General features: G+C 49.2%; 2 protein-coding genes across 3 annotated transcripts in view; both read right to left on the reverse strand.

Moving 5' to 3' along the window:
* Window positions 1–1,177, reverse strand: part of ATP9A (ATPase phospholipid transporting 9A) — a 101,169-nt gene extending 99,992 nt beyond the window's left edge. The window contains exon 1 of the mRNA XM_090286573.1: window positions 891–1,177. Within this exon, the coding sequence (XP_090142699.1) occupies window positions 891–1,177 (287 nt within the window). The remainder of the gene's footprint in view (window positions 1–890) is intronic.
* Window positions 1,178–12,684: 11,507 nt separating this feature from the next.
* SALL4 (spalt like transcription factor 4) lies at window positions 12,685–27,094 on the reverse strand. 2 transcript variants are annotated; one of them, XM_090285323.1, is made up of 4 exons: window positions 26,965–27,094; window positions 17,653–18,654; window positions 15,257–15,534; window positions 12,685–13,623 (listed from the first exon to the last, which is right to left on the reverse strand). In XM_090285323.1, exons 1-4 carry the CDS (start codon window positions 27,092–27,094, stop codon window positions 13,204–13,206), a joined length of 1,830 nt encoding a protein of 609 aa, XP_090141449.1. In that variant the 3' UTR covers window positions 12,685–13,203. The 2 variants fall into 2 exon arrangements, with proteins under 2 accessions (XP_090141449.1, XP_090141448.1); XM_090285322.1 differs by having other exon boundaries at window positions 16,336–18,654.
* Window positions 27,095–27,536: the final 442 nt, after the last annotated feature.

Below are 27,536 nucleotides of genomic sequence, written 5' to 3' on the forward strand. Positions count from 1 at the left end.
AGAACTCAGATCGGAGGGTCTAGGCGGGGGCCTGGAAATCTGCATTTTAACCCAGCTCCCCTTAACCCTGACCCCTAGGTAAGTCTGTCGCAGTTGGTGCCACAGTCCCTCAAAACCTCAACAGTTCACTGCAGTCCTCGGAACAGGAAGACGGAAAGGCGCAAAACACCCACCTGGCCCCTCTCCAAGGGAGGGAAGCCCACGCTGGGGCTGCCCAGGGTCTGCCGCTGCCAGGAAGCCGCAGCAGGTGGCAACCCCCGCCTGCCAGGGGCTCCTTCTCTCCAATTGTGGGGAGCGGGGGAGGGGAGGTCCCAATTTGGCCAGTTAGAGACCCTCCCCCGTCCCGCGGCTGCTGGTCCGGGTCCCCCCAGGGCCGTTTCAGTGCTGGGACCTGTGGGCGCTAATGCGGAGCCCGGGGCGGGCAGGCGGGGCAGCCCGTGCCCCCGTCGCAATAAGCCGAACACACCCAGGTGGCCGAGGACGGCTCCACGCGCGGAGCACGGTTTGAGAGTGGCCACATCGTAATCACCACGACGAGGAGAAATCGGGAAACAATAAAACGGTCAAAAGGCATGGCTGATCCTAATTCCACGCGGCTGTAAACAGCGCTGGGCGGGCCCAGCCTCTCGGGGTTTCGAAAGGAAGGTGGGCAGGGGCGCGAGGCAACGGGGCGCGTAGGCCCGAAAGGACAGGATCGCGCGGAGCACCCGGCCCGGGGCAGAGCGGAGAGGAGCCAGCGCCCACCCGCCCGCCCGCCCGCCTCGCGCCTCCCCGGCCCGGCCGCGGGCTCATGGCGCCGGGGCGGCCAACCTGTCAGGCCCGGCCGGGTGCCGGCCCCAGCGCCAGGCTCCGGCCTCGCGCCCACAAAGGGGTGGCCCAGCCCCGCTCACCCGGCGCGGGGCCTGTGGTCCATCCGCTTCTTCTGGCGCACCGGCTGCAGCGGGATGTTGTCCGTCATGTCGCCCGCGCCGCCCGCCTTGCCCGCCGCGCCCCCCACGCCGCCTGGGCCGCCGCCCGGGCCGGCCTCCGCGCCGCCGCCCGCCAGCGCCGCGCTGCCCCGGGGGAGGAGGCGGCGGCAGCGGGCGGGCCGGGACCGCTGCGAGGGGGTGAGCTCGCGAGCGCCGGGCCACGCGCGGAGCCGCCCGCGCGGCCCGACCGATGGGCACGGCCGCACCATGGGCCCGAGCTCCGCGCTGCGCCCGCTCGCCCCGCGCCAGCCACGGGGGGCGGCTGGCTAGGTCCGCGCCGACGCAGTGCCACCGCCCCCGGCCCGTGCCGCGCGCCCCCCACGCGCGCCCCCCCCCGCCCACGCGCCCCCCGCCCACGCCCTGCCGTGCGCGCACGCGCTCAGCCACTGCCCGCCCACCAGCCTCTGACAGTCACCAGCACACACGAAGCCCCCCCCCGTCACGCTCACCCCATCACATTACATACATGGTCTCACATGCTCACTCTTGCACCAACAGGCACTCACATGCAAGCGCTACACACACTCATTGTCACCTGCGCACCATCTGACATTCACAATCACACACACACACCTGCACACATCCCCCACTGGTCAACTCATGTACCCACCCTAGATCTCAGGCCCCCCACCTGTGTGCCCCCAGGAATCACAACGGCACAGGGGCACACCCTACCTAACTTCACTCACCCACCGTCCCTCGCCGTCACCTCGATCCCTGGGACTCATAATCACACACATGCACACACACAAACCGGCTCACGCTTCCTCAGCTACCTCTGGGGCTTACACATGTGCCCTCTCAGTCCCTGACATTCAGCCACACTGACTCCCACCTCACACACCCAAACTCCTTCACCCAGGCCCTCAGCCACACGTGCTCACACACTCTCCCAGTGACAAGGCCACACCAGCTTTCCAAGGGCCTAATAAAATTGTGAGAACAGACAGAAAATGAATAGAGGTGAAAGCAGAGAGGGGAGTTAAAAATCCCTATGTAATTAAAGCACCTCTAAATGTGATACCTTATAAATTAAACCTACTGCAACTAAAGTCATCTGTTTAAGTAGTTACACCTGTATAGTTCATGGACGCGTGGTGCCTTTTAATTAGTTTGCTACGAGTAAGGGGGAAGCCACCAAAAATACCTGTGTCTGCGGTCCTGTGTGACAGGAGGAGGCTCTGAGAGGTGGATCCCAAACCAAGAAGTGTGACTTGTCTCATGTTCTGATGAAGTTTCTCAAGAAAAGAAGCATGTCATTAGAAGTTGCTGCCTTGCATATTTGAAGGGAAAATAGCATTCTTTGGCTAACAGACCTGGTCTGCTGCTTTCTGCTTTTTCTCTGCATCTAAGGCATCCATCGATATAGCGCAGAGCACACAGTGGGCACAGAGTGGGCACACAGTAAGCACACAGTGTATGCTTGAATGGAGGAAATGGTAACACCTTGGTCCCTAACTATGGCATCAGCGTAGGCCCCACCATCTACCACCTGTCCCCTCTCAAGCCCCACCCACTCAGATCAGCGGCTGACCCCCTTCTCCACTCCACCACTCACACAAAGTAACAGAAAAGACCAAGGAGATGGGGATCCTTTAACCCAGAGTCCCTCACACAGCCGGGGTTCAAGAACTGTGAGCAACGTTTTTATCAAGCACCTAAAACACACACGGAGCTCCACATTTCTCAGTCTCTCAGCTTTGCCAGCTAAATCTAAATAATCGCACCTATCTGACAGGTGAGGAACCAGTAGCTCAGAGTGGCCTGCACCAAGTCACATGGTTAGGAACAGGCCAGGCTCCAGACCTGGCATTTCAGGCTCCAGAAGGCAGGAAAAATGGCCCCTCTGACCAACTGAATCCATGATTGTGACACCCCAAGCACCTACTCACCCATGTTCCCAATACCGCCAAGCTCCCTGTAGCCCTTGTGGAGCACACCTGCTTCCTCCTCTGAGCTCCTGTTCACTTACAAACCACTGGGCCTCAGTTCCCTCATCTGTAAAACGGACTCACTGGACTGTAGGAAGGCTTACATGAATGAGTTAATCACAGCCATAAAGCAATTAGAAGAGTGCCTACCCAGAGGAAGTGGGGTCTGAGGGTCCTTATTACAGGGCTGTTGGAAGAATTCTGAGCAGTAATGGGACCAGATAAAGCACTTAGTACAGTGTGTGCAGTGTGGTAAATACTCATCAAGGTTTAGCTGTTGCAATCCCTCCTCCTCCTGCTATTATGAATATCATTTCACCTGAATTAAAGCACGAACACCGTAGTATTATCAAATGGCTGTCTCTGGACCAAAACAAAAAACAATTCTTTTAAATATAATTTAATTAATAGGCTTTTTAAAATAGTTTTTCACGTACAGGAAACTTGAGCAGATGGTGCTGAGAGCTCCATTTCCACCCCCACCGCAAACTCAGCAGTCTATTTTATTATTGGGTTGGCCAAAAAGTTTGTTTAGTTTTTCCCGTACGATGGCTCCAGTAGTGCTTAGTTGTCTTTAACGTGATTGGAAACAATTTTGTTAGATTGTATTATGACAGCTGTCACATCAGCGTGCATTAAAAAAAAAGTTATCATAATTGGTAAATTTTTGTGTAGCTATTTTGACATTGAAGAAAATACACATTTTTGGCCTATTAGGTGTTATTTCAAAAAAAAAGGTAAAAATGCAACTGAAATGCAAAAACAGATTTGTGCAGTGTGTGGAGAAGGTGCTGTGACTGATCAAATGTGTCAAAAGTGGTTTGTGACATTTGCGACCTTTCTTGGCACTATTGACATTTTGGCCAAATAATTCTTTGCTGTGGGGCTGTCTTATGCACTGGAAGATGTTTAGCAGCACCCCTGGCCTCTACCCACTAGAAGCCAATAGCTGGAGACAGCCGACATATTCAAAATATCCAGATCAATAAAGGTATTGGTGAGAATGAAAAATGTGTCTTTTATTTTATGGAAAAAAATCATATGGACCTTTTGGCCAACCCAGTAGTAACATCATGCGTTAGTGTGGTACATGCAGCTGAATCTTGAAATGTTCCTTCTTTTTGTGTTGTCATACTTCCTCATTTTTTCCAAACATATATCACTTTTACAATGTTTTTCTGTAATACATTTTAGTTTTATTTTTTAAAAGATTTTGTTTATTTTTCAGAGAAGCGAAGGAAGAGAGAAAGAGAGGGAGAACAACATCAACGTGAGAGAGAAACAATGGTTGTCTCTCGTACGCACCCCAACCGGGGACCAAACCTGCAACCCAGGTGTGTCCCCTGACCACAGTGACCTTTTGCTTTGTGGGACGATGTCCAGCCAATTGAGCCACACTGGTCAGGGCTTTAACACCTTTTTTAAAGACCAAAGAGCCCCCTCTTAATCTCCGAAGGTAATAACATTTTCATACAGAGAGGGGTGATTTTTATTGACTTTGCATTTTCCAATTTTTTTCAATGCACTTTTATAATCATTGGAGAAGTCACTTTTTAAGGCTCCCTTTCAGCAGGAAACCCTTCCGGACACGAGGCACTTAAAGGCTTTTATCTCATCTTGAGAGAGCCCCAGATGCTTGTGTGAGATCTGAGATCGGAGGGAGGCCCGTGGGGCCCCCAGAAGCAGCGCCAGGAGAGCAAGGGCAGTGACGGGATGAGGGGTGACACTGGGTCCTCCTCAGGAAGGCACAGCACCCCTCTTCTTGGCCCACACCTGCCTTCTCCCCATAGCACTAGCAATGGTCACCTCAGGGCTCTGCTCTCTGAGAAGTAACCCCTTTCAGCAGCCTTGGCAGCCCTGGATGCAGTAAGCTGCCAACTCCTAGATACGTGGGGTGGAAAGGGCTCTAAGGAAAACCAACACACTCCAGAATCAGAGAAATGGAGGGCACAGAAGTTGCCCAACCTTGCCAGCCAACAGCAGCCCCTGGCCGTTATCTGTCATGGGACTCAGTCCAGCCCGCCCTTCAGCCTCATTTTCATAGATGCCTAAGCTGGCTGCTCCTGCTAATCGAGAGCTGGAAGACAAGACGTCACAGGCACTTACCTGGGATGAAATGGAAGCAGGGAAAATGGGAACTCAATGAATAAAAATGTTTTGGAGGAACTCTCAGGCTGGCCCGAGAAGCAATGCAGTCCTTTTGGTGCCTAGACTCTTCTCTCTGAATTAGTGCTCTAGGTGGTCCCTAGAGCTCTACTGGCACTTGGGCTGACTCTTCACTGTGGGGGACCACCCTGTGTGAGCATCATCCCCAGCCTCCTCCCATTAGAGGTGAGCAGCAGCCCCCCACCCCCTCCGCAGTTGTGACAACCACAGCTGTCTTCAGACATTGCAAAATCATTCCTGGAGGGCAAAAGTGGCCCTGACTGAGACCCACTGGGCTAGAATGTGATGTAAAATAACTTAAATTGCTAGTAAGGCTATGCCTCTAACACTAATCTCATTCCCTCACCCCTCTGTTTTGGAAAAAAAGAACTCTTTTAAGTGAAGAGCATTCTACAGCAACGATATCCTCCAAAAAGACACGAGGGGGCTTCTGGCCAAGATGGAGGCGTAGACAGACACGATGTGTCTCCCTCCCACAACTAAGAAGGAATACAACTACCTCAAAACAGAGACAACCAGAAGTTCCAGAAAATTGAGTTGCATGGAAGTCCAACAAACAAAGATATAAATAAGAAATACTCACCCAGACAGGTAGGAGGGGCGGAGCCAGGGCGGAGAGGACGCGGTGTGGTGGCAGCAGCAGCAGGTCGGCAGAAAGCGCAGTCACACGTTTTAAAAAGTCAGGAGGGACACCTGGGGAGTGTTCCCACAGTCCCAGCACCAGGGATAATACAGACTCATTGCTTCTGACTGTGCAAACCACTGGGGGTTGGGGCGGAGGCAGAACCTGCTGGTCTCTCAGCAGAGTTCGCTTGTTTAAAGGGTGTCCACGCTCTTAGAATGTCCGCAGACTCACCCACTCTAGGAACTATGGCCAAGGCAGCAGCTAGAGGGGTGCCAGTCCCGTACAGGAACCAGGGGAAGTGCCTGGAAAAGGAACGAGTGCTGAGCAGGTAGCATTGTTCCCTCTCAGACCCCTCCCCCACACACAACGCCACAACATGGTGAAACTGGTCACGTGTACTGACGAACAGCTAAGGCTCTGCCCCTTACAACATAACAGGTGCAATGGCTCTACCTAAGACACAGACGCAAACAAACACAGGAGTCTGTCAAGATGAGAAGACAGAGAAGTATGGCCCAAAAGAGAGAATGGATCAAGATTCCAGTGGAAGAACTAAGCAACGAGGAGATAGCAACCTAACAGACAAGGAAATAGCCAACCTAAGAGACATAGAACTCAAAACACTGGTGGTAAAGATGCTCATGCCCTGGCTGGTGTGGCTCAATGGATTGAGTGCTGGCCCACAGTTGAGGGTACATGGGAAGCAACCACACCTTGATGTTTCCCTTTCTTTCTCCCTCCCTTTCCCTCTCTCTAAAAATAAATAAATAAATAAATCTTTAAAAAAAGAAAAGATGCTCACAGGCTTGACAGATATACTTGAGTACAGCAAACGCAGAAGGAAAGAAGTGAAGGCTAAGCTATGTGAAACAAAGGAAAATCCACACAAAACCAATGGTGAAGGGAAGGAAACTGGGGTTCAAATCAATGATTTGGAACATAAAGAAGAAATAAACACAGTCAACCAGCCCAGAAAGAGGAAACAAGAATTGAAAACAACAAGGAGAGGCTTAGGAACCTCTGGGACAACTTTAAATGTGCCAACATCTGAATCATAGGGGTGCCAGAAGGAGAAGAGGAAGAGCAAAAAATTGAAAGCTTATGTGAAAAAATAATGAAGGGAAACTCCCCAAATTTGGCAAAGGAAATAGACATACAAGTCCAGGAAGCACAGAGAGTCCCAAACAAGCTAGACCCAAGGAGAACCACACCAAGACACATCATCATTAAAATGCCAAAGGTGAAAGATAAAGAGAGAATCCTAAAAGCAGCAAGAGAAATGCAGAGAGTTACCTACGAAAGCGTGTCTTTAAGACTATCAACTGATTTTTCAAAAGAAACTTTACAGGCAAGAAGGGACTGGCAAGAAGTATTCAGGTGATGAAAAGCAAGGGCCTACAACGAAGACTACTCTATCCAGCAAAGCTATCACTTAGAATGGAAGGGCATATAAAATGCTTCCCAGACAAGGTAAAGCTAAAGGAGTTTATCATCACCAAGCCATTATTATATGAAATGTCAAAGGAGTTATTTAAGAAAAAGAAGATCAAAACTATGAACATTAAAATGACAACAAACACAACTATCAACAACAGAATCTAAAAAAAATAGAAACAAAAACAAACTCAGCGAACAACCAGAACAGGAACAGAATCATAGGTATGGGGATCATTTGGAGGGTTATCAGGTGGGAGGGGGAAGGGGGAGAAATGGGGAAATGGTGCAGGGATTAAGAAGCATAAATAGACAGGGGGAAGTTAAGAATAACACAGGAAAGGGTGAAGCCAAAGAACTTATATGCGCAACCCATGGACTAAGCGGGGTGGGATTGCTGGAGGGAAGTGGGGTACTGGGCAGAGGGGATCAAAGGGAAAAGAAACTGGGACTATTGTAACAGCATAATCAATAAAATATACTTAAAAAAAAAAAAAAAAGACACTAGGACATTTAGGGGAAATTCCACAGAACATTCATTCATTCATTCCCGTAACCTTCACCTGGGGACCTACGGTCTCCTTGAGGCACTGGGGAAACAGTTAACAAGACAGACAACAATCTCCGCTTCTAGGCATCTAGGATTCTGCTGGTTCCTAGAGGAGGCTATAAATGACTTTGAAAAGAGTGAGAACTGGATGAGCCTACCTCTCTTCCAGATCTTGGAGCTATTTCACAGCTCTGTAAGGTGAAGAAAACTGATAGTTATACAAAGGATTCTTATCCATAGAAATGCAAATGAATCTCATCCCTTGGAATGCACTGGATTTTTGCCTTGTGAATACTGACCGTGGTTTGAGTCTACTTGTAAATTCACTTCAACATTCCTCATGGCCTGTAATTTGGGAGTTCTGTCCATTCTTATCTGAATCAGTTGTAAACCTTAAAATCCTTGACATACATTCTTTTTATATTTGTAGAAGTCGTGATGTTCCCTTCTTAAAATATGTTTACAGGAGAGAAAGAAAATAAACAAGTAAACATTTTAGAGTGCAGAATGTCATGTGGATAATCAACCAGGATAATGTGGAAGAGTTGCTTGTGTATCTCCCTAGCTTGCTAAAAATAAAAAGTCGGTGTCCCTAAGCAGGTCTCTCCTATTATTCATGCCCTGCCCCCCGTTTTTAATAAAAACAATTTCACTGGCCTGTAGAACCCCAAAGATTTAGCACTCTTAAATTCCATTGGTTTTTCTTCTCCCTCCTCGGCGATCTTCACCATATGAGAGAATGAAGATGAAGACAGAGTTGTCTCGGACACAGGCTTTATTCAGGACATTTAGGAAGGTCAGCGAAAATAATTTCTCCCTTCAGGATGGCCTGAAAGCCATCAGAGTAATCGGCCAGCATTAGGAAATACAAACAGATGAAAACAAAACAAAACAAACAAACAAACAAACACAGACCCAACTGATCCACGTGAACTGAAGAAGGAAAGCTTCTCCAGGACCAGGGATACCCACAGCTTTGTCACCAGGTGATATTGAAGGTTATCTGTTTCACCGCTTTTCATTTAAAGGCCCCCAGCTATCCCATCAGGATAAAATAAACCTTTTTATCCTTTGACTTGAACACGAGTATTCCTTTCGATTTACTTCTGCTTTGCTTAAAACAATGGGTGGTTTACGAAGATTTGGAGGGTGGGCAGAGAGTAAACCAGGGAAAGAAATGCGAGTTATTTGGGAAGTTGCTGTTTCTCCCAGGAAGTTCACTTTCAAATTTCCTTTACTTTAAAATGCAGAGCTTGAAGCTTCTTTGTTTAGACCTGTTTGCAAGGTCTTATCTTATTATCTCAATAGCGAAGTAAACTTTATTTCCTCTTTTTACCCTGGTTTAACTAATGCTCCATTTCTCTTTTGATATTTACTAATAGGTGGAATTGGTTACAGCAAAGTGATAAAGATCTGGGAACGTTTGTTTGTTTTAAGGCAAAAGCCTGAATTTTCATGAGTACTAAGAACGTATATCCTTAGACAACAGCCATGCTTCACCCAAAGCAATTGTTTCTTTGGGCCTATGAGTTGACTTCGATAGTTTTAAACCTAATTGCTTTGAACAGAAATAGCTATCCCTACTAACTGTGATCATTTCACAATGCACAAACCATTATGTTGTACACCTGAAATTAATGTTAAGCCAAATATATCTCCATTTAAAGAACTCACTCTAGTCATAGTTCATATTTGGGTTCGTGCCACTTTGACAGTTCTATTTTATGACAAAATGTTCTTTAACTTTATAATTGAACATTTACCCGCTTTTCTTGAGAGAATTCACTTTTTAATTTATGATACTTATCCCCTTGCTCAGTTCAAGCTTCATTCACTTTTAGATACTTTGGAAAGATAAAGAACAGACTGCCATTCATGTGCAATGTATTGTCTGTAACTTAAGAAAATAAAACAAGTGGCCAAAGAGATGCCTTTGTTATGTATCATAAAATTTAAAAAAAAAAAATCTTTTTCAATTAAAAGAAATGGGCATTCCTTATTTAAGTGTTTAATGATTTTATCTGGAAACAAGGGAACTGGGGGAATCAACAGGACCAAGCCCCTTTGCTTGAGCACATAACGGGTGCCAAATCCGTAAAATCCAAGGAGAGGAGAAAGCAGAGGTGTGAATTAGCGGCTGTAGTCTTTAGATCTGAACTTAGTGCAAGCTCAGAACACGGGTGAGGCCAAACAGAGCTTTTTAAGACTCCAAGTGGGCTTCCACAACACCAAGAAGAGCCTAGAATCAGCGGGGTTCTGCTATTCTGTAACTTCCAACCACCTGCATTCAATGTCCTGGGTGTTTGTCAAGGACAGTGAAAAAAAAAAAAAGTACATGATCAATGAAATGTGGTAACCCCTGCTGGAATATTGTGTTGCTTATGTGACCTTAGAAATTGGCTTTACCTTGGAAAGATGTCTAAAATATGTTGGAGAGGGGGAAATAAAACTTAACGGTGGGTTAATTTCAGGAGAAAGAAAGGGAGAGCGTTGTAGACACTTGGGACCAGGGGCACATTAGCTTAAGTGAGGTCCCTTAATTTCCGTTATCTGAAAGATGGGGTTCATCATGCTCTGAGTCAGTGGACTGACTGCTTCACCCTGAATTTAGACAAGCTGAGGCCAAAGGACAGACAAACCTTGGAGACGGGGACAAAAAAAACATCCACTTGCAAGGTTCTTGTCAAGTCAAAGGTCATCAGAACATAACCCTTTCCTGGCTGTCAGGAGAATACTCTCCAGGATAACGTGGGTCCACGTCCACAAAGCTTCTCCTGGGGCCTAATGCTGGTTCTTGCCATTGGGTTCCCAAAGACCAACACAGAGAAAGGTGGGCAAGAGGGTACTAGGCCAGTAGGTCATTAACCTGGGCTTGCCCTGGGTCTCCCTCCAATGAGCACTTTCCCACTCCCCTAAGAATTTTCCTTTGGAATGAAGTACCACTTCCTATTTGACTTTAAGCCTATTCCATTCTAAGCAGCCCCTAAGTATGAGATGGTTAAAGGTATTGTCTCTCTGCCCACTGACTTGTGCCAGGTTAGGATGGGTTGATTAGTCTAGGGCATGCTAAGCCCTCTATGGTCATAAGCAAACACAAGAAAAGTTCTCTAGTGAGATTACTCCTAAACATTTATGCCTTGTTGTGGCTGGTGTGGCTCAGTGGATTGAGCACTGGCTCTGCAAACTATAAAGGGTTGCTGGTTTGATTCCCTGTCAAGGAACATGCCTAGATGGTGGGCCAGACATTGATGTTTCTCTCCCTCTTTCCTCCTCCCTTCCCAAGTCTCTAAAAATGAATCTTAAAAGTAACAACTTTTATACCTCAAAGAGAAAAGATACCACCAGCAAATATTGAGTTAGCCGAAGTCTGATCTGTAAGATGGCTCTAGTAGCACTTAGTTGTCTTAATTTTGTTAAGACTGTATTGTGACAGCTGTCATATCAGCATGGATTAAAAAAAAGTCAAAATTGGTGAACTTTTGTGTAGCCATTTTAACATTGAAGATGGGAGAAAATAAGCAACATTTACAGCATATTATGCTTTATTGTTTCAAGAAACGTGAAAATGCCAACAGAAACGCAAAAAAGACTTGTGCACTATGTGGAAGTGCTGTGACTGATCGAATGTGTCGAAAGTGTCTTGCCAAGTTTCGTGCTTAAAGATTTCTCACTGGATGATGCTTCCTGGTCAGACAGACCAGTGAAGTTGAGAGCAATCAAACAGAGACTTTAATTGAGAATGATCAATGTTATACCATGCATGTGATAGCCAACCTACTCAAAATACCCAAATCAATAGTCATTGATGAAAATGAATAACCTGTATTTTCCATCATGGAAAAAATTTAAATGGACTTTTTGGCCAACCCAATCGTTGTTCATGTGTCAAGCATGCATGTAACTAGCTGTTCTTCTTCACTCTAGGACCCAGAGTTTAGAGCAGAAACTACCAGAAAAACTCACAGACACGCGTGATGGGGAAACAAAATATCCAAAGTTTATTCTCCAACAGTCAACATCAGCAGGTACAACTATAGGGTTCTCTCCGTACACCATACATTCACAAGGCCAACAGTGAGCAAGGCTCTGGCGTGTCCTCTGTAACAGCATCCACTTCACAGTGTGAACAGGTGCTATCATTGTGTTCACTTACAATCCCAGGAGGAAAGGCACAACATGGCAAAAACGAAACAATGTTTCTGGATCCACAAGTCAGGTGCAATCACTCAGAGACCAACTTTTGATCTTCCCACTCTACATTTCCACATTGAGGGGGAAAGACTCCTCCACGCAGAAATTAGGGTCTTTCCTTCTTCCTCGTTAAACCATAAAAGCAGTGTTTATTGTTAGCTTCATATTACATATACAGAAAAGGGGATTAAAAAAAAAAAAAATCATAGAAACATCTCGAACGTCCAGCTGCTCCCACCAATACATCAACCCTTAGGTTTAAGAAAGGGACTAGAACACTTTCAGCGATCATAAAATAGGAAAAGAGACTAAGGCTACAAAAATAAAAAATAAATGAGGTAGATAAATTAAAGCTTTCATACCCAGGACTTGCCTGTTCCAACTTCGTCACCTTCATGCAACAAAAGGGGGGGGAAAAATAATCTTCAAAATTACTTAGCGTTAAGTCACATCAGGGAAATGTTTATAAAAATTAACATGTGAACCTCTAATAAGAAACATGCCCTTCCATGAGTTTCTTCAAGAATGAAAAACCCATTTCTTCGATAGAATAGGCACTGGCAAACAAAATTAAGTCACCTGAGGTCCCCTGCTCAGGTGCACACCTGGCCCGGTGTTCAGGAAGAAGGTGGCATCTGGAAAGCACAGGGGATACATTGGCACTCTGGGGCTCCCCCTGACCTGTACTTCAATAAGCAGCAACATGCATGGACTCCCTAAGGACTACCATCAGTCCATTGGAGGGCACCCTACTTAGGGTCCAAGGCTAAAGAAATTTTGTAGTTCTACAACCTTAGTCAAAAAAAAAAAAAAGTACATTCAAAGAAAATGGGTGCAGGGTTGGGTGGCACATCAAGCAGGTCCCTAAGAACGACAGATGTATTTACCCACATACCATCACCACAGAAACACACAGCATCCCTCCCCCCGATTAGGCTAAACAGTTGTCTTTTCCACTGTGGTTCAGTAAGTTCCAACTTGAAAACAGGTGGCAGTCTTTGGAAATAGTTACTCTAGCCTGGACAAAGTTTTCATGTATAGTTTGTCTCAAGTAACAAAGCTACTTTGCAAGACCCGCTTCTTTCCAAAATTAAGAAAAAATACTAGTCTGTATTTATGTTCCTATAACTTTTCTTTTTTTTTTTTTGCAAAGCAGCATAGCAACATCGTGATTGTAGGACTTGCCTGAGGTTGTGGTTACAACTGTAAACATCGTCTGCACATCAGTAAGAAAACAAACAGGAGGAGATAGGTTCCTTACTTAAAAAAACAGAAACAAAATCAAAAACAAGAACAGTCCCGTTCACGAGCAGCCGCTGCGCTTCTCCTTCCTGCTGCTTAGCTGACCGCTATCTTGTTTTCCTCCATAAAGTGAGGGAACTGGTGCTTCGGGACGCTGTCGGCTGCCCCCGGCTTCTCTGCATCGGCGCTGGCAGCGGACTGAGAGCCATCAATTTTGGCGACAGTGGTGTTATTGACCACGGAGCTGGCCCCCAGAGACACCGGGAGAGTAGGAATGCCTCCGCCCTGGATCACTGAGATCTCGTTGGTCTTCATGGCCAGACCTCCATTGAGCATGGTCGTGTACTGGTTCCACACGACAGGGTCCACGTTCACGGAAGGGGCTATGATTTCCTTAGGAAACACCTCTGGGGCCCTCTTTGCATCTGTTCCTAGAAGAGCCATGGTGTTCTCGATAGCCAGCTTCCTCCCACGGCGAGCAGAGCTATTGTTGGAGCCATGTGTCATATAGTGGACCTACGGGAAGAGGGACAGAAAGGTTTCCACCAACACAGATATGTGAGTACTTGTTGGCAAAAGCCACAGTTGGCTGGCATAAGGGTTTGTTTGGCTCTACCCAAACATATTTATTAGTTTATATTTAAAAATTAGATTTCATATGTAAAAAATTCCAGATATCAGTTCTCTTGGGCAGGGATGGGGGAGGGGGGAATCAGATGATCATACTGCCTACTGTTTCTTCAACCTGGCCGCCTTTTTGGGATTACTTTCCTGGTCTGGCTTTTGTGTTTTCAAACCTCTTCCAGCTTCATTAAAAAGTCAAAGAATCTGGGAGGTGCCAGGTTTTCTGAGGCATTTTCATTTCATCTTCAGACATCCTTAGAAGTTAGGAGTTATCTCATCAAACTCAGAAGTGACTTGCTCTTAATCATCTGAGAAGCTGTTCAGATGTTCCAGGTATAATGGGAAACATTTTACTACACAACTCATTTCATCTCCAGCACTACCCTGAAGTCAGCATGACCATGTTCCCCACGCCTGGGAAACTGAGGTTCAAGGAGCCACCTGCCTCAAGCCACAGGTGCAGCAAGGGCAGCTCCAGACCTTTCCTGGGCTGTGAACCAAGCTAAGCTTTCTATTTTTGCAAGTTGGCATTAGAGATGAAGTTCCTTCACGCTCCTCCTCTGGCAGTTTTGCCACCTAAAGAGAATAGGTTGTTTTGTAGTAGTTAAGTGTTTATAATTTTTAAAGTGACATATGGTCTTCTAGGTCAACTCTAAGATGAAGTTTCAACCTTTATTCTGACTACAAAGAATTCAGCTACTCCTGTTCTCCTCAATGGAGAGGGAGAGAGAACCACAGAGAAACATGCCTTGTGCTAAACTGGAGGCCGGCCAAAGAGGAAAACTCGGGCCCCCAATTCCCATCTGGAGTTATTACATAGGCCACTTTCAATCCTTCCCTGGGAGGGTCTCCTCTCCATCTCCAGAGGAAGTCTTAGGTGGAACCAACTTATGCCACTAGGCCATTCTCTGGAAGAACCCACTGATCCATTTGGAATGCACTGCTGAAAACCTTTCTTTCTTTGTAACCGCAATGGTACTGTACAACATCTACGTCTAACTCATGGCACTTATTTCAACCTAGCAGGCTAAGAAAACAAAACCAATGTGCAGTACAGGGTGGCCATCAAGTCTGGAAGCATACGAAATCCACAAATGATTTATCACTTCTATGTTACAACGTAAGACAAATATCATCTCTGTTTCCAGACTTGATTTCATACACCTATGGAACGACTGTTGAAAAGCATCGAGGGTCTGCCCCAGTCCCAGAAAACTACAGTAGTAGATGGCATGTCCTGCTCTTAGATGATACCTCTTGTAAAATCTGCCATCGTTTTTTATGTGCCACTAAAGGAGAAAAATTACCAATTGCAAATACGGATAGCAAGAAGCATCCAATCTCAGACATGTCAGGATATGAGATGAGAAAATGTGCTTCTTTAAAGAATACTTATTTCCAAAGCCAGTTTTACGATATAAACATCCCATCTGCTCTTTGTAGAAAGTTCATCATGGATGGAGAACACCAAGAGATGCCGCTCAACACCTAGCGCCCACCCCCACCAAAACCCTAAGAAACTCACCTTCAGGTTACCTTTAGTGGTGAAAGCTCGCCCACAGATGTTGCACACGAAAGGCTTCTCCCCAGTGTGGGTCCGCTCGTGGATCTGGAGCGCGCTGGCCGAGGAGAAGTTCTTCCCACACCGTGTGCAGGCGTGTTGCTTTCCCTGGCGGCGTGGCTGGGCCGCCAGCAAAGGTGTCACGCCTGGGGACACTGTTGTGGGTCCAAAGGCACCAGGAACTTCAACTTTGACATAGGTTGGCTGTGCTCGGACAAATGTTGACGGGAGACTGCTCCGACCTGCTGTGAGGAGGGGAAAAAAAAAAAAATCCAAACCTTCATTATCCCACAAGTTCACTCTTTGATCCAGAAAAAGAACTTTGATAACTGCCCACTGCCTAAGCACTTGGAAAATAGCTTTTAGGAAATTTACACCCAGAAGCAGCTTTCCTTTGACTTGTTTACCTGTGTAGAGAATAATGACTCAAACACTTGGGAAAATTTGCCACTTTGGTGGAAAGGTATGGGCAACACATAAATGTATGCAGCCAAGTTCAAATTCCTACATAAAGTTACCCTTAAAGCATGCCCAGGGGCCCTTCTCCTCAGGCTCTGCAATGCAGCTGTCCCCACTTTTGCCATTAATGACATCAACAGGGACCCCACCATGTTTATGTATGTCTCAAATTGGTCAGATTCTTTTTTACCCCAAGAGTTATTCATTTGTGAACTACACATTAAGGAGTGGGACCTCAGAATCAAGAAATTATCTCAGTGGTCATGAAACAGTGCCCACTTTCTCAAAATTCTTCTACTCTCACGATCACCCTTATGTCCCCACGGGGCCCAAACACAAAAATAAAAACCAACAAGTACGCCGTCCAGCCAATGTGCATGTTAACTGTCATAAATCAAAGCATGTCATTCCTGGGATAGAGGAAGCTTTTCTTCCCCTCCACCCAGAAGTACAGAACGGCTACCCGCCCTACAGAGCTGCTGCTTCACATTTATCACACTCTCCGTTTGTCAAGTTCAACCCAGGTTCCTTTTGGATGGCCTTGTGCCCAAAACGGACATAAGTTAAAGCCAAAGGTCCATCACCTTCCATCTCAGTGCGGCTGCTCTCCGAGCCCTCTGCTTTGCTGCCGGCATCAGGAGACTTGGACTTGATGCTCTCTGCTTGGCTATTGGCCGGGGAGAGGGCTTGAAAGGACGTGGTCTCCAGGACGTCTGGACTTCGGCTCTGATACTCCTGGTCTCCCATCACTGAGGACGACGAGTCGTTGGTCAAGCCATCGCTCTCCACTGAACCGTTTTCTCTGCTGCTCTGCCGCTGCAGGGCTGCAGGAGCAGGGCCCACCTTCCCCGGGGCGTCCGGGGGGCCCGTCAGGGTGAACGCTGGCGTGGGCGATGCTGAGTGCATGCTGGGAAGAGGCAGAGGAACCTTCGAGGAGCTGCTGGGGGCATCCTGGGTGCAGATTTCCTCTACATCGATGCTTTCGATGTCATCGTGACAGATGGCACTGGTGCCACCATTCTCACCAACCACCATCAGCTCAGGACCCGCGAAATCACAGGGACTCTCCGGCAGGGGCGTGTTGGGAATCTGACCGCCCATGTGCATCCGAATATGCTGCTGCAACATGACCGCGTTGGTGAACTTCTTCTGGCAGATGGGGCACGAGTGCTGCGTCTTTATGGAGGTGCTGGTTCGGTGCACCCCGAAGTGTGTCTTCAGGTTGCCTTTGGTGGAGAAGGCTCGGTCACAGATCCTGCACCGGAATGGCCTCTCCCCGGTGTGGGTGCGGTAATGCATTCTGAGGGAACTCTGGCAGCTTAAGACACGGTGGCAGATGAGACATTCATTGGGGTCGGTGGTGGCCTTGTCAATATTCTCCACCAGCTGCTGCAATTTCAGGGTCTCTGACCCTGGCTCGGGTGTCCCTCTCCCTTGGAAGCCACCAACCCTTGGAGAATTGTGGTTTGGCCCCACCCCAGAGAGCACGGATCCATCCTCACTTTCTGGAGAAGGCCCAGGCTGCAGATCCTTGGCCAGTGGGCCACCCATTAGGTCCTTGGGGTTAGTCCCTGAAGAGAGATTCTGAGGTAGCCCTACATTGGGGGTCCCTGTTATTAGGATAGGTTTGCTGTCTAAAGAGAAACTCGATTCACCTATGGGGACAGGAACAGAGAGGGCATAGGGAACGCCATTGCCTGTCGCCAATTTGTCGTGGAACTCAGCAAACAGCTGGGGGTTTGCCTTCACCTGGGGGTGTCGATGGAAGTGTACCTTGAGGTTGCCCTTGGTGGTAAACCGGTGGCCACAGACAGAGCACACGAAGGGTCTCTCTCCAGTATGGGAACGGAGGTGGATCTGCAGGGAGCTATCAGTCCCAAAAACCTTGCTACAGTACTTACACTTGTGCCTGTAGAGGGTGGCCTCATCTTTGGGTTTGACATCCACCGGGGACACGTTGGGAGGCTTCCCTTTCCCTTTCTTGGATGGATCTAACGCCACAGTGGAGAAAGGGCTCTGGAAGAGCACAGAGCTCGGGGCCGGAGGTATCAAAGCACCTGGGATGCGGTTCGGAAGCACCCTCGTCCCATCCGGCCTCAAGGCGAAGGACACCAGCCCCGGGGACACAGTGCTGGTGGTGGAAGGGACGTTTGCGTGAGGTAGCTTGGCTTGTTTCAACGTGTCCAGAGACAGACCTTGGCTTCCAGCTTTCTGGCTGAGCAAAGCCACGGCCGCAGAAACCTGCTGGGACACGTGGCTGCCTACGGTCTTCAGGGTGTCGGCTCCCGCCACGCCGGAGTGGAGGGTGTGGGCGGCCCACATGTTCACCTGGACGCGGATCTGCTCCGTGAGCTGGATCTGCTGCAGCTGCTGCTGCTGCAAACACAGGATCTGCTCCAGAACCCACGGGATGCTGTTGGCACCGGGCAGGGGGGCGGGCAGCGCGTCCGCGCTCCGCTGGTTCACCGCCACCTTGGTGCCCCGTAGTGCTTGAAGAGTGACGTTAGTGTTGGTCACCTTGCCTTTGGGTAAATAGCTTAAGTCCTGGGGCGTGGGAGGCGGGGCGGCCTCTGTCTTTATGTACAGAACAGACTCCGCCCCTGGCTTCTCCTTCACGTCCCCTGAGCTGCCCCCATCCTCCCTCTTACTGCCTGAGCCGTGTGGCTGGTGGCTCAGCGCGGCCCCAGGGAAGTCTTCCGCAGACGCCGGCCCCTCGCTGTCGTTCATGATGAGGACAGGCGGGTGTTTAGTGCAATTTTTCTTATGTTCCAAGAACTCCGAGACGCTGAAGAACTCTCCACAGCATTTCTCACAGATGTGAGTCTCCTCTCGACGGGGCCTCTTTATTGTCACTCGGTCCCCATTCATGTCATCACCAGTCCCCAGGTGGTTCACTGGAGCCCCTGTGACAAGAGAGGAGAAGGAAGCTAAGAACTCTGACCAAGGAATGACAAGGGCCAATTTCTCAGGAAGAACCACGACCACCCACAATGCAACAGTCTTGGCGATCGGTGTGCAACAGACAAAAGGGACTGTAAGGGCCCCCGGCACCCGGAGAGCCTCAGGGAACTCACTGCCTGTGCGGTGGGTCAGTGAATACCCCCCCCAATATGTCTAAGCGTTGCCCCGGCACCTGCGCACCTGACCTTATTGGGAAGGGGGACTTGGCAAATGGAGGCGCTCTGTGGCCATAAACAAGGTTCGCTGGCTTATGGCAGCAGGGACGCGAGGGCCAACAGAAAGCGGGAAGGAGGCAAGGAACAGATTTTCCCCCAGAACCTCCAGGAGGAACCAACCCCGCTGACAACTCGCCTTCCTTCTAGCCCCCCAAACCGCGCGAGAATAAATTTCTGTCGTTTAAGCCTCCCAGTTTGTAACAACTGGTGACAGCAACCCTAGGAAACGGATACAATTATCAATAATCCCCTCAGAGATCGGCACCCGGACTCAAACGCAAGCTCCCGATGGCAAATGGATTTCATGCTCTCGGTGAAAATGCTGGAAATGTGAAACCCAAGGGGAAAAAAGAACTAAGAAGGGCTCCCGGTGGCCAACTGGGCTCACATTTCAAAAAAAAAAAAAAAGAGCCTACCTGCCATTTCTGCACAAGAGCCGCGCACGAGACCAACCGCACCTCACAGACGCCAGAGCCGGACTCGCCCGCCTGGCCCCCAAGCGCAAGCTCTTCTGAGCGCTCCGCTACTGCTACTTCTACCAATAGCACTGACGCTTGCCCCCGCCAATCAGAGCCGAGCACCTCCGACCAACCAGAGCGCTTCTATTCCGACCAATCAGGACAGTGCCTTTAGACCAATCAAACTGTGAGGACTTGGAGTCCTCATTTGCATGAGAACAGACCAATCAGGGCCAAGGGGGCAGGGCTTCTGTCTACATAAGCCGGCTCCCCTCCGCGCCAACGGGCCAACGTGGCACTCAACCTGTCAGTACGCGGGTGAAACTTACCCACCTCCTAAGGCGGATGTGCGCGTTAAGTAATTAATTTAACCAGCGCTTGAGCACCTACTATGTTGGCACCAACCATCCTAGGATCTCGGAAAAGTACAGATACTAGAGGTGTTTAGGGAACATTCATCCGCCCCCCTTCTGTTTTTCCTTTTTTAATTCTTTTATTCTCCCCCGCCCCCCACCGTCTCTTCTATTTCTAAAAGTCTTCTGGGCAACAAGGGCTCCCGACAACAAGAAGACAAGAGCCGTAGACCAACTCGTTCTCAACGGCCGCGCGGAAGGCTGGGGCTAGGGAACCCCCGCGGCGCAGAGATGAACCCACGGCCCCGCGTGCTCTGACGACACCCCTCCAGGTGCCCACACACGCTCCACTCGCTGAAGCCCCGACCCTCCGTCCGAACCCACCCTTTGTTCTCACGCTCCCCATCCCGCGTCCTCCGTTCAGACTGCAACCATCTCTGCTCTCCCGGAAACCCCGGCGGGGCCAGGGAAGCTGGAGGAGTCAAGCCGGCTGACGGGAGAGCCTGGAACCCAGGCTACCGCCTTTCTGGGACACCGAGAAGGGACTTTAAGAGGAGGGCCCTGGCCGGGTACCCGGCTGGTTAGCGCCGTCCCAATACGCCCGAGGGCAGAGGTTTGCTCCCCAGGCAAGGCGCAGGCAAGATGCAACTAATGAACGCAGAAATAGGTAGAACTACACAGCCATGGATTTCTCTTCCCTTCTCTCTAAAATAATTTTTTTTAAAAATCAATAAAAGGGGGGGGAGGTGTTCGCACAACGTAGCCCCGAATTTCTGGGTGGAGCTCAACAAGGAGGTACTGCCTGCCTTCCTGCCCCAACCCTGCTCCACAGGAGTCGTCTTTTCAAGGACTCAGTTTAAAGCATCCGTCATTCCCGGAACACTTACAGATAGCATCTAAGGCGCACGTTCCCAAGACCTGGAACGTGACGTCTGTGGGGGTTGTTAAGTAGCACAATCTTCCTGGAAAAGCAATTCTGGCAAAAGCGGAACTAATTAAAAAGTTCGGAGGCAAACACGCGCTGTTGGTAGGTGCGTATAGATAGGGCTTCAGAGGACGATCTCGCACTGCTGTACCGTGATTTTAAGAGTAATTCTTCTTCGACCCAACAATCCCCTTGCTAGAAATTTACTTTCCGTGATCCAAAGAACTCTTTTTCATGTTAACGAACAAAAACAAAAATGGCCGCAACCTTGGTCCTTCAGGAAGGTTCTGGGGAAGTCGGTGAAGGTACAGAAAAGAGAGGATTTCTTTGCAGCCAACAAAAACACACCTACAGTATACGAGCTACTGTATAGGACAATCGCCCAAGATCTGTCTCAAGAGGGACAAACAGGGAGGACGGGCTCTATACATAACGTGCTGCCATCCGGGATGCAGATAATAAAGATACGAACACGGACAGAGAAAGCTGCTAAGGAAGACCACCTGGCTGGTCTCTAGCTCTTCAGCGTGAGCCTGGGGTTGCGGCGGACTAGAAACGGAACTGTTCACACTTCCTGCACTCCAGTTTCTTTTTAATTAGCATGTTTACACCCTTTGTCTCAATCGTTCTACAAGTCCCCAGGAAAGCCCACCCGAGAGCGCCCATTCCGTTTCGTGAGGGTCAGCAAAACCACCATCCTCCTCCAAACAGCAAAACACACTTCAGATGCTGACACCTCAACCTGCTTGTCTCTGTAGCCACAGAATCAAACGAGTCTTTGCCGCCAGTTCACAGATGTGGAAACTGAGACTCAGAAACAATCAAGTGGCTCCATGCGACATACCGGCAACCAGAAAAACAGAAGAGCGGGGGGACATGTTCTTAAATGCTATAAGGACACAAACATTACTGGCCTAATTTATTATTTCTTCTGGAGCAGAGTTTCACCAACTTTTTCATTTCACCCCTCTAGGGAGGCTTTTATGCATTTTTTTCCTAACACCCCCATGCCACCATGAAATTTCAATGCCACAAATATAGTGTGTATCTGTTCATATGCTGTGGTCCTTTGGAAAGCCACAAACCCCACTGCAACATCAATAAATCTTTTTTATCCCCCCCCAAAACAATTTCCACCTGCTAGGGGATAATATTCCCTTATCAAAAATGCAACTTTTGTAAAGTGGGCATTCATAAACTGGGGTCCATGAAAATAGAAAGAAAACATAGATTATCTTTTTTCACTAACTTAAACTAAAACTTAATGTTTATTTTACTTATGAATGTAGGGAACATACCACAGCGGTATCACAGAAACTGAATTTGTCATCAACAGAAACAAGATTATTTTCATATGGTGCTAACACGGTTGCACCACTGGAAATTCTGCTGGTTACCTGACCAGCTGCTAGATCTTATTGTGTTGGTATAAAGCACATGTCACTTTATCACACACATTTTGGTTTTTGATAACGATCTCAATGCACTTTATTTCCCTGGCATTTCTATGTATTCCATTTTATGTATCTCAATGCTTTCTGTTGAGAAGGGCTTTATGGCACAAAAAAGGTTAAGCTCCCCTGCACTAGAAGGATCTAACAGTTCCAGGAGTGATTTACGACCTGAATACCAGCTTGCCTTCACTGTATACACAGGCTCGCCTCTTCTGTAGCCATACCAGCCACATCCCACTTGAATCTTAAAACAGCAGGAGTTCTGTTTGCTTGGGCAGTAAAAAGTACTTCTACATCCAGACCACCATTGGCAAATACCGAAACCATATTTGCCAAAGAGCCAGAGGACTGTTATGAACAATTGCAGGGTCCGCTTAAGTGAACCCTTCCCAAAAGAAAAAAAACAAAGTTCAGAGGATTACACAGCAAGGAGGGCTTGTATCCTTCCACCCCGCCCCCACTCCGAATTTTAGGAATGTTATCTCCCAGCATCTAGTTATCCAATAAGTTGGAAGAATGCAGTAAACCCAGCAGGGGGCTTAGATTCAATCTCTGCCAAATGGATAGAAAATACTCTTTCCATTGTATAGGAAGAAAAGCTCATCTACCAGAGGCCAATCAAATGCTGGGGATGAGAAAATGCTTTTAAAAAAAAGTTTATCTTGAGAAAGGCATTAGGCCTCAAGCTTATCTCCCCCCCCATTCCTATATTAATAGAACTACAATGAGTAGATTAAAGTACACAATATCGTCTACCCTCCCCCACCCTCAGGATAATTACCCAAAAACAAAAGGAAACTGAAAGGAGTCCTCAAGGACTAACCAGTTGAAAACAAGTGCCCTTTTACCAGTTTAACTTTAGATCTGAATTCCACAATCCAAGAAACAGCTAAATTGCGAGCCTTAAACTCAATCCACAGATGGCAAATTAGAGCTATAATTTAGTTTCTACTTAATGGAGAGCTAAAAATTCGCTCCAAACAGTCTAGGAGCAAAATTCAGGGACTCTGCTGAAAAGGGGGGTAAGGGGGAGAAGGTTCTCCCCAGCTGCGGAGGTGTGGGAGCGCCGCTATTTACATTAGAGAGATGTGCCATTTTTGCCTTAACTGGAGCTCACCTTTTAAGCAAATCTGCAACCTCCTTGCAGGCAGGAAGCCTTTGTTGCCTCCTCCTTCAGTGCCCCCTTGAACAAAGCCGGCCAGACACAAATTAATTTTTAAAAAATCAAAAGAGGAGGGTGGCGGTGACTGGAGATGCAGTTCTTGTCTGGATCTACAGGCTTTTAAAATGTTTAGATGCTTTTTAAAAAATAAGGTAATTGCAAGAAATGATGAAAAGGAGAACTTCTGGAACTCTCTTCCCCCCATCATTTTTCCACGGCAGTAAAGGGCAGGGCACCAAACGCAAACTCTGATTTATTTCCAACTTGCTTCCCAGGGTCCTCTTAATCGAAAGCCTCCAAAGGCATATCTCAAAAATTAAAAGGGAAGAGAGATCGTGAAACTCAACCAACCAAACACCCCGGTCCTCTCATCAAAGGAACTGACGAAAAAGTTCATCCTGTAACCAATTCCTCTAAGACCAAGACAAACATAGCCCTTGTAGCAAGGCTACAATCCAACAAGACAAGGCAACCACAGCAAGCCATTTCAACCGAGGAAAAATGGCAATGAAAGCTAATGTACTTACAGGCTCCCAGCCTGGTGTCTGGCATACAGTATAGAAACACAGAAATACCTCAATTGGCAGTTCAGTACCAACTTGACACAGAAAGTAAATAACAAAAGTATTGTTATTCTGAACAATATTAACTACCGATCACATTCCCAGCAGACGGTGAGCCTTCTGTAGTTCAAACGATCTACACAGGACACTTACTGCCACTGTACAAAGAACCCAAAAGCTCAGAGAAACTACGCGTGTCCCAAGGTTACATGGCTGAAGTCACACAACCAGACTGGAGGGCACATCTCTAAATCCTTACCAAAAACCCCCACTTCATTTAAAAAGAGGAAGTGCCCTTCTAACTTTTGCCTCCGAGGTGGGTCCCCAATTCCCCAGCAGCGAGGCAGGGAGCAGAGGCTTGAATGGCTATCGTTGGCTCGTTCAGTGTCTTTCTTAACAGAACAAAAGGGGCCATGGGCAAGGTTTAGCCCTTCTCTCCTTGGGCAACACGGATGGCAACAGAACAAGTTGGCTCGCAACATTAATGCTACAAATCAACCCATTTCCCTCTCCCCCTCAGCTAAAATGGGAGCTCCCAAGTGCCCTATTCGCGGAATCCTTACTGGCCAATGTAGGTCATTTCGGTTTAGAAACTGGGGCTAGGCAGTTACTTGGAACTTGGGAATCTTAATCGTTGAAGGTTGTAATCCAGTTTAGCACAAAGGGCATTTGAAACTCTTTTGAGAAAATGCTAATTTTCCTGTGTGTAGCTCCAGTCCCCTTGACCACCTGCAGATGTTTTGATCTGCTATCTGACGGCCAAACTTCATTTTCCTCCCTGAAAAACCGTTCGCTTTACAAGTTGGTCTCACACTAGCTTTGCGAAATAAGATCAGCCCCGTGTTAATTTTAAATTACACCTATCTTTAGCTACCTATCCATAGCTCTCTCCGTATGTACACAGATACAAACAGGCTGCTCAGATGCAAACTGCAGCCATTTAAATGTACTGCTTGGGAAAACGGCCTTCTGTCCCATGGTGGTAACTGGGGAATCTGCAAAACACATTCTAGGACCGAGGAATTCTTTCCAAGAATCCCAAAGACTTGGCCAATACCCGGCACGGCCAGGGATCGCGCAGGCAACTGGCTGGAGTCCCCTGGGACACCCATTCTGGGCCCAGCCCAGCGCCCTCCATGCTCCTCCACAACCCGCCCCATCAGGTGTGAGCCGGTACCTGCGAGGGGACCCGCCTCTCAGTACAAGGCGCAGCGCCGGGCTGGGCCTCTAGGGGGCGCCGGCGCACAGCTCGGCCGCCCGCTCCAACCCCAGCGATCAAGAGCGACCGCCACCCCCGACACCCCCAATAGTGGAGGGAGCGCACGGCCAGGCCCGAGACCTGAACCAGCTCGGGTTAACTGATGGTAAACTCCAGCCAGCATTAATTTGAGAAGCCCCCCAGCCCCCACAACAAGCTCCCCCTGAAGGTGCCAAACACTAGCAAAGTCCCACAAGCAAGTGCTCACCCAAAATGAAGGGGGAAGAGGTCAGAGCCGACCGGGGGAGGAGGGGTCAGAGGCAGGAGCTCGCCCCTCCTCTCCAGAGGAAGCCGGTGGGCGGAGGGTTAACCCTTTTGTTCCAGGTGGGCCAGGCGAGGAAGCCTCTCCGAGCTCCCTCCACCCCACCCCCAGGCACAAAGAGAGTCCCCCCTTCTGGGACCTCGGGTGCTCACTGCCTGACCATCAGTCAGGCCGATAGCTTTCGTTTACCCTGGAAAAGTGTTATTTTGCAGCTAGTCGGGATTTATAGTAACCCATTCTATATTTGGGAAATGTATTAATTTCCTCCCCGAAAAAGAGGAAAGCAGTGCAAAACCAGGCTGTCTTCCCATCGGAGTTCTATCCCGAAGTTTCTGGGTGGCCGCACACACCCGCACTAACGGTTGAGATATTAGAAAGCAGGCGGCGACCAACAAGGCCCGAGAGGTTAAAGGCGCACCCTCCCCCCAGGCGTACGCTCAAAACTTATCACACGACAATTTGGCGGGCCAGGACAGAGGGAGATAGTGGGAGATCGACCCGCTCCTAAGACCTCCGCAGTTAAGTGACGAGGAGGAGGGGGCTTTGTACGGCCGCTCCGGGCGGGACTGGGGTCCCGAACTCCTCCCGACTCGGGAGGCACTGGGCGCGGCAGCGTGGGCCGGTCAGCCCCGGAGTTCGCCCTGCCCGCGGTCGCACAGCCCTCGCCCGACCTCTCCCCTCCGGTCCCTGGGGCGCGCTGGTAGAAAGCCGGGCGCCCCAGAAAAGCCACGCAAAACGCCAGGCCGGTGGACCTCGGCGGAGCTGCCGTGCGCCCGCGACCCCGGCCCCTGGGGCCCGCACGCCTCCCGCACGCCGCGGTTATTTTAGGAAGTCGGAAATCAAAGATGGCTGGAGGTCAGGCCCCGAAAGGGTTAGGGCGAAGAACCGCAGGCGGCGTAGCCCCGGGGAAAAAAAGTGAAAACCGAAAAAGACATTTTTTTAAAAAAGAGGAAATATGGGGCCCTTTCCCACCTCTTCGGGCCCTCCAATCTCCTCCGCAGCGCGGGTGGCCCGCACCCCAGCTCCTGGGGGTGGGGAAGGGTCGCGCCCCCTCCCCCCGCGTGGCTCGGGAGGGGCGCGAGCAACAGATCGTCCTCCCCCCCCGGGGGGGTCTTCCAAGGGGGCGCCGCTTCTCTAGCCTCCTGGAAAAGGCCCCAAGGGGTGAGGGAAAGGGTGGGGACCCCCGGGGTCTTTCTTTTAAAAGCGGCGCCACGGAGGGAGGAGGGGAACCTAAGTTACAAGTTTGGGGGGAGGTTACTCGTGAGGGGAGTGGAACCAATTAAGAGAGGGGCAGAGGACAAGGAGAAGGGAACCTTTCAGGAAAGAGAGGGACAGAGGAGAGGGTGGGGGTCAATTTTACAATAAGCCGGGAGGGACCTAGGGGTGAAATTTACACAAGTGAGGGGAAGCGATAAAAATGTAAAATTAACGAGGGCGCCCGGGGTGGGGGTGGGGTGGGGGGCTGAGGCTGCCTCTCCTCTGGAACTGAGCCCCAGATCTCCGCTCCCGAACCTGCGCTGGAAGCCGCTAGCTCCCTGAAGCCCGCGCCTTCGAGGGTCCCGCGAACATGCGAAAAAAGTGCGCGGCTCCGGCCCGACTCACCCGGCTCCCCCGCCGCCGGCGCCGCTGGGGCTGCATCTGCAAACTCTGAGGCCGGCTGCTGCGGCTGCCGCTCGCCCTGGTCCTCCTCCGAGTTGATGTGTTGGGGTTTCGCTTGCTTGCGCCTCGACATGGTGCGAGCATCGGGGCGCCGGGAGAACCGCGGTTATTTGGCCACTCCGCCACAAATTCCTGGAGTTGGGAAATTTACCCCCCTTCGGCCGGAACGCGCATGTCCCAGTAATTATTATTATCAATAATGCATTGCGATTTATCATGAGCCCTGACAGCTGATTGGCCTGGGTCCAAGACCTCAGAGATCATTTAAATAAGCCCTCATTGATCAGGGAGGGGTGAAGCATTCTGGGCTTTGTAGTCCGGCTCTACATGCGACAAAGGCGTGTTCGTCCCGGGAGCGCAACTAATTAGCATCCGGGCTCAGATTGGCTAGATGGTGGAGGAACTCTGGGCGGGGGGGCCCAGTGGGGAACCCATCCTTTGCTCCCGCGATCCGAGTCCTTGGAGAAAAAAAGGAAAAGAATTGTGTACTTATTAAAAATTAGGTACTTAACGTA

Source organism: Furipterus horrens, unplaced genomic scaffold (genome assembly GCF_987537825.1).
Source record: "Furipterus horrens unplaced genomic scaffold, mFurHor1.1.pri manual_scaffold_8, whole genome shotgun sequence".
NCBI lineage: Eukaryota > Metazoa > Chordata > Mammalia > Chiroptera > Furipteridae > Furipterus > Furipterus horrens.

Bases quoted from the DNA above. Each gene is read 5' to 3' on its own strand.
- SALL4 (XM_090285322.1), bottom strand. From the start codon at position 27,094: ATGTCGAGGCGCAAGCAAGCGAAACCCCAACACATCAACTCGGAGGAG. The intron at 18,655-26,964 runs GTGAGTCGGGCC...CTCTTGTCACAG, and splicing joins GCCGGCGGCGGGGGAGCCGG to GGGCTCCAGTGAACCACCTG. The intron at 15,535-16,335 runs GTGATGGACCTT...TCCTCACAGCAG, and splicing joins CAGCCGCACTGAGATGGAAG to GTCGGAGCAGTCTCCCGTCA.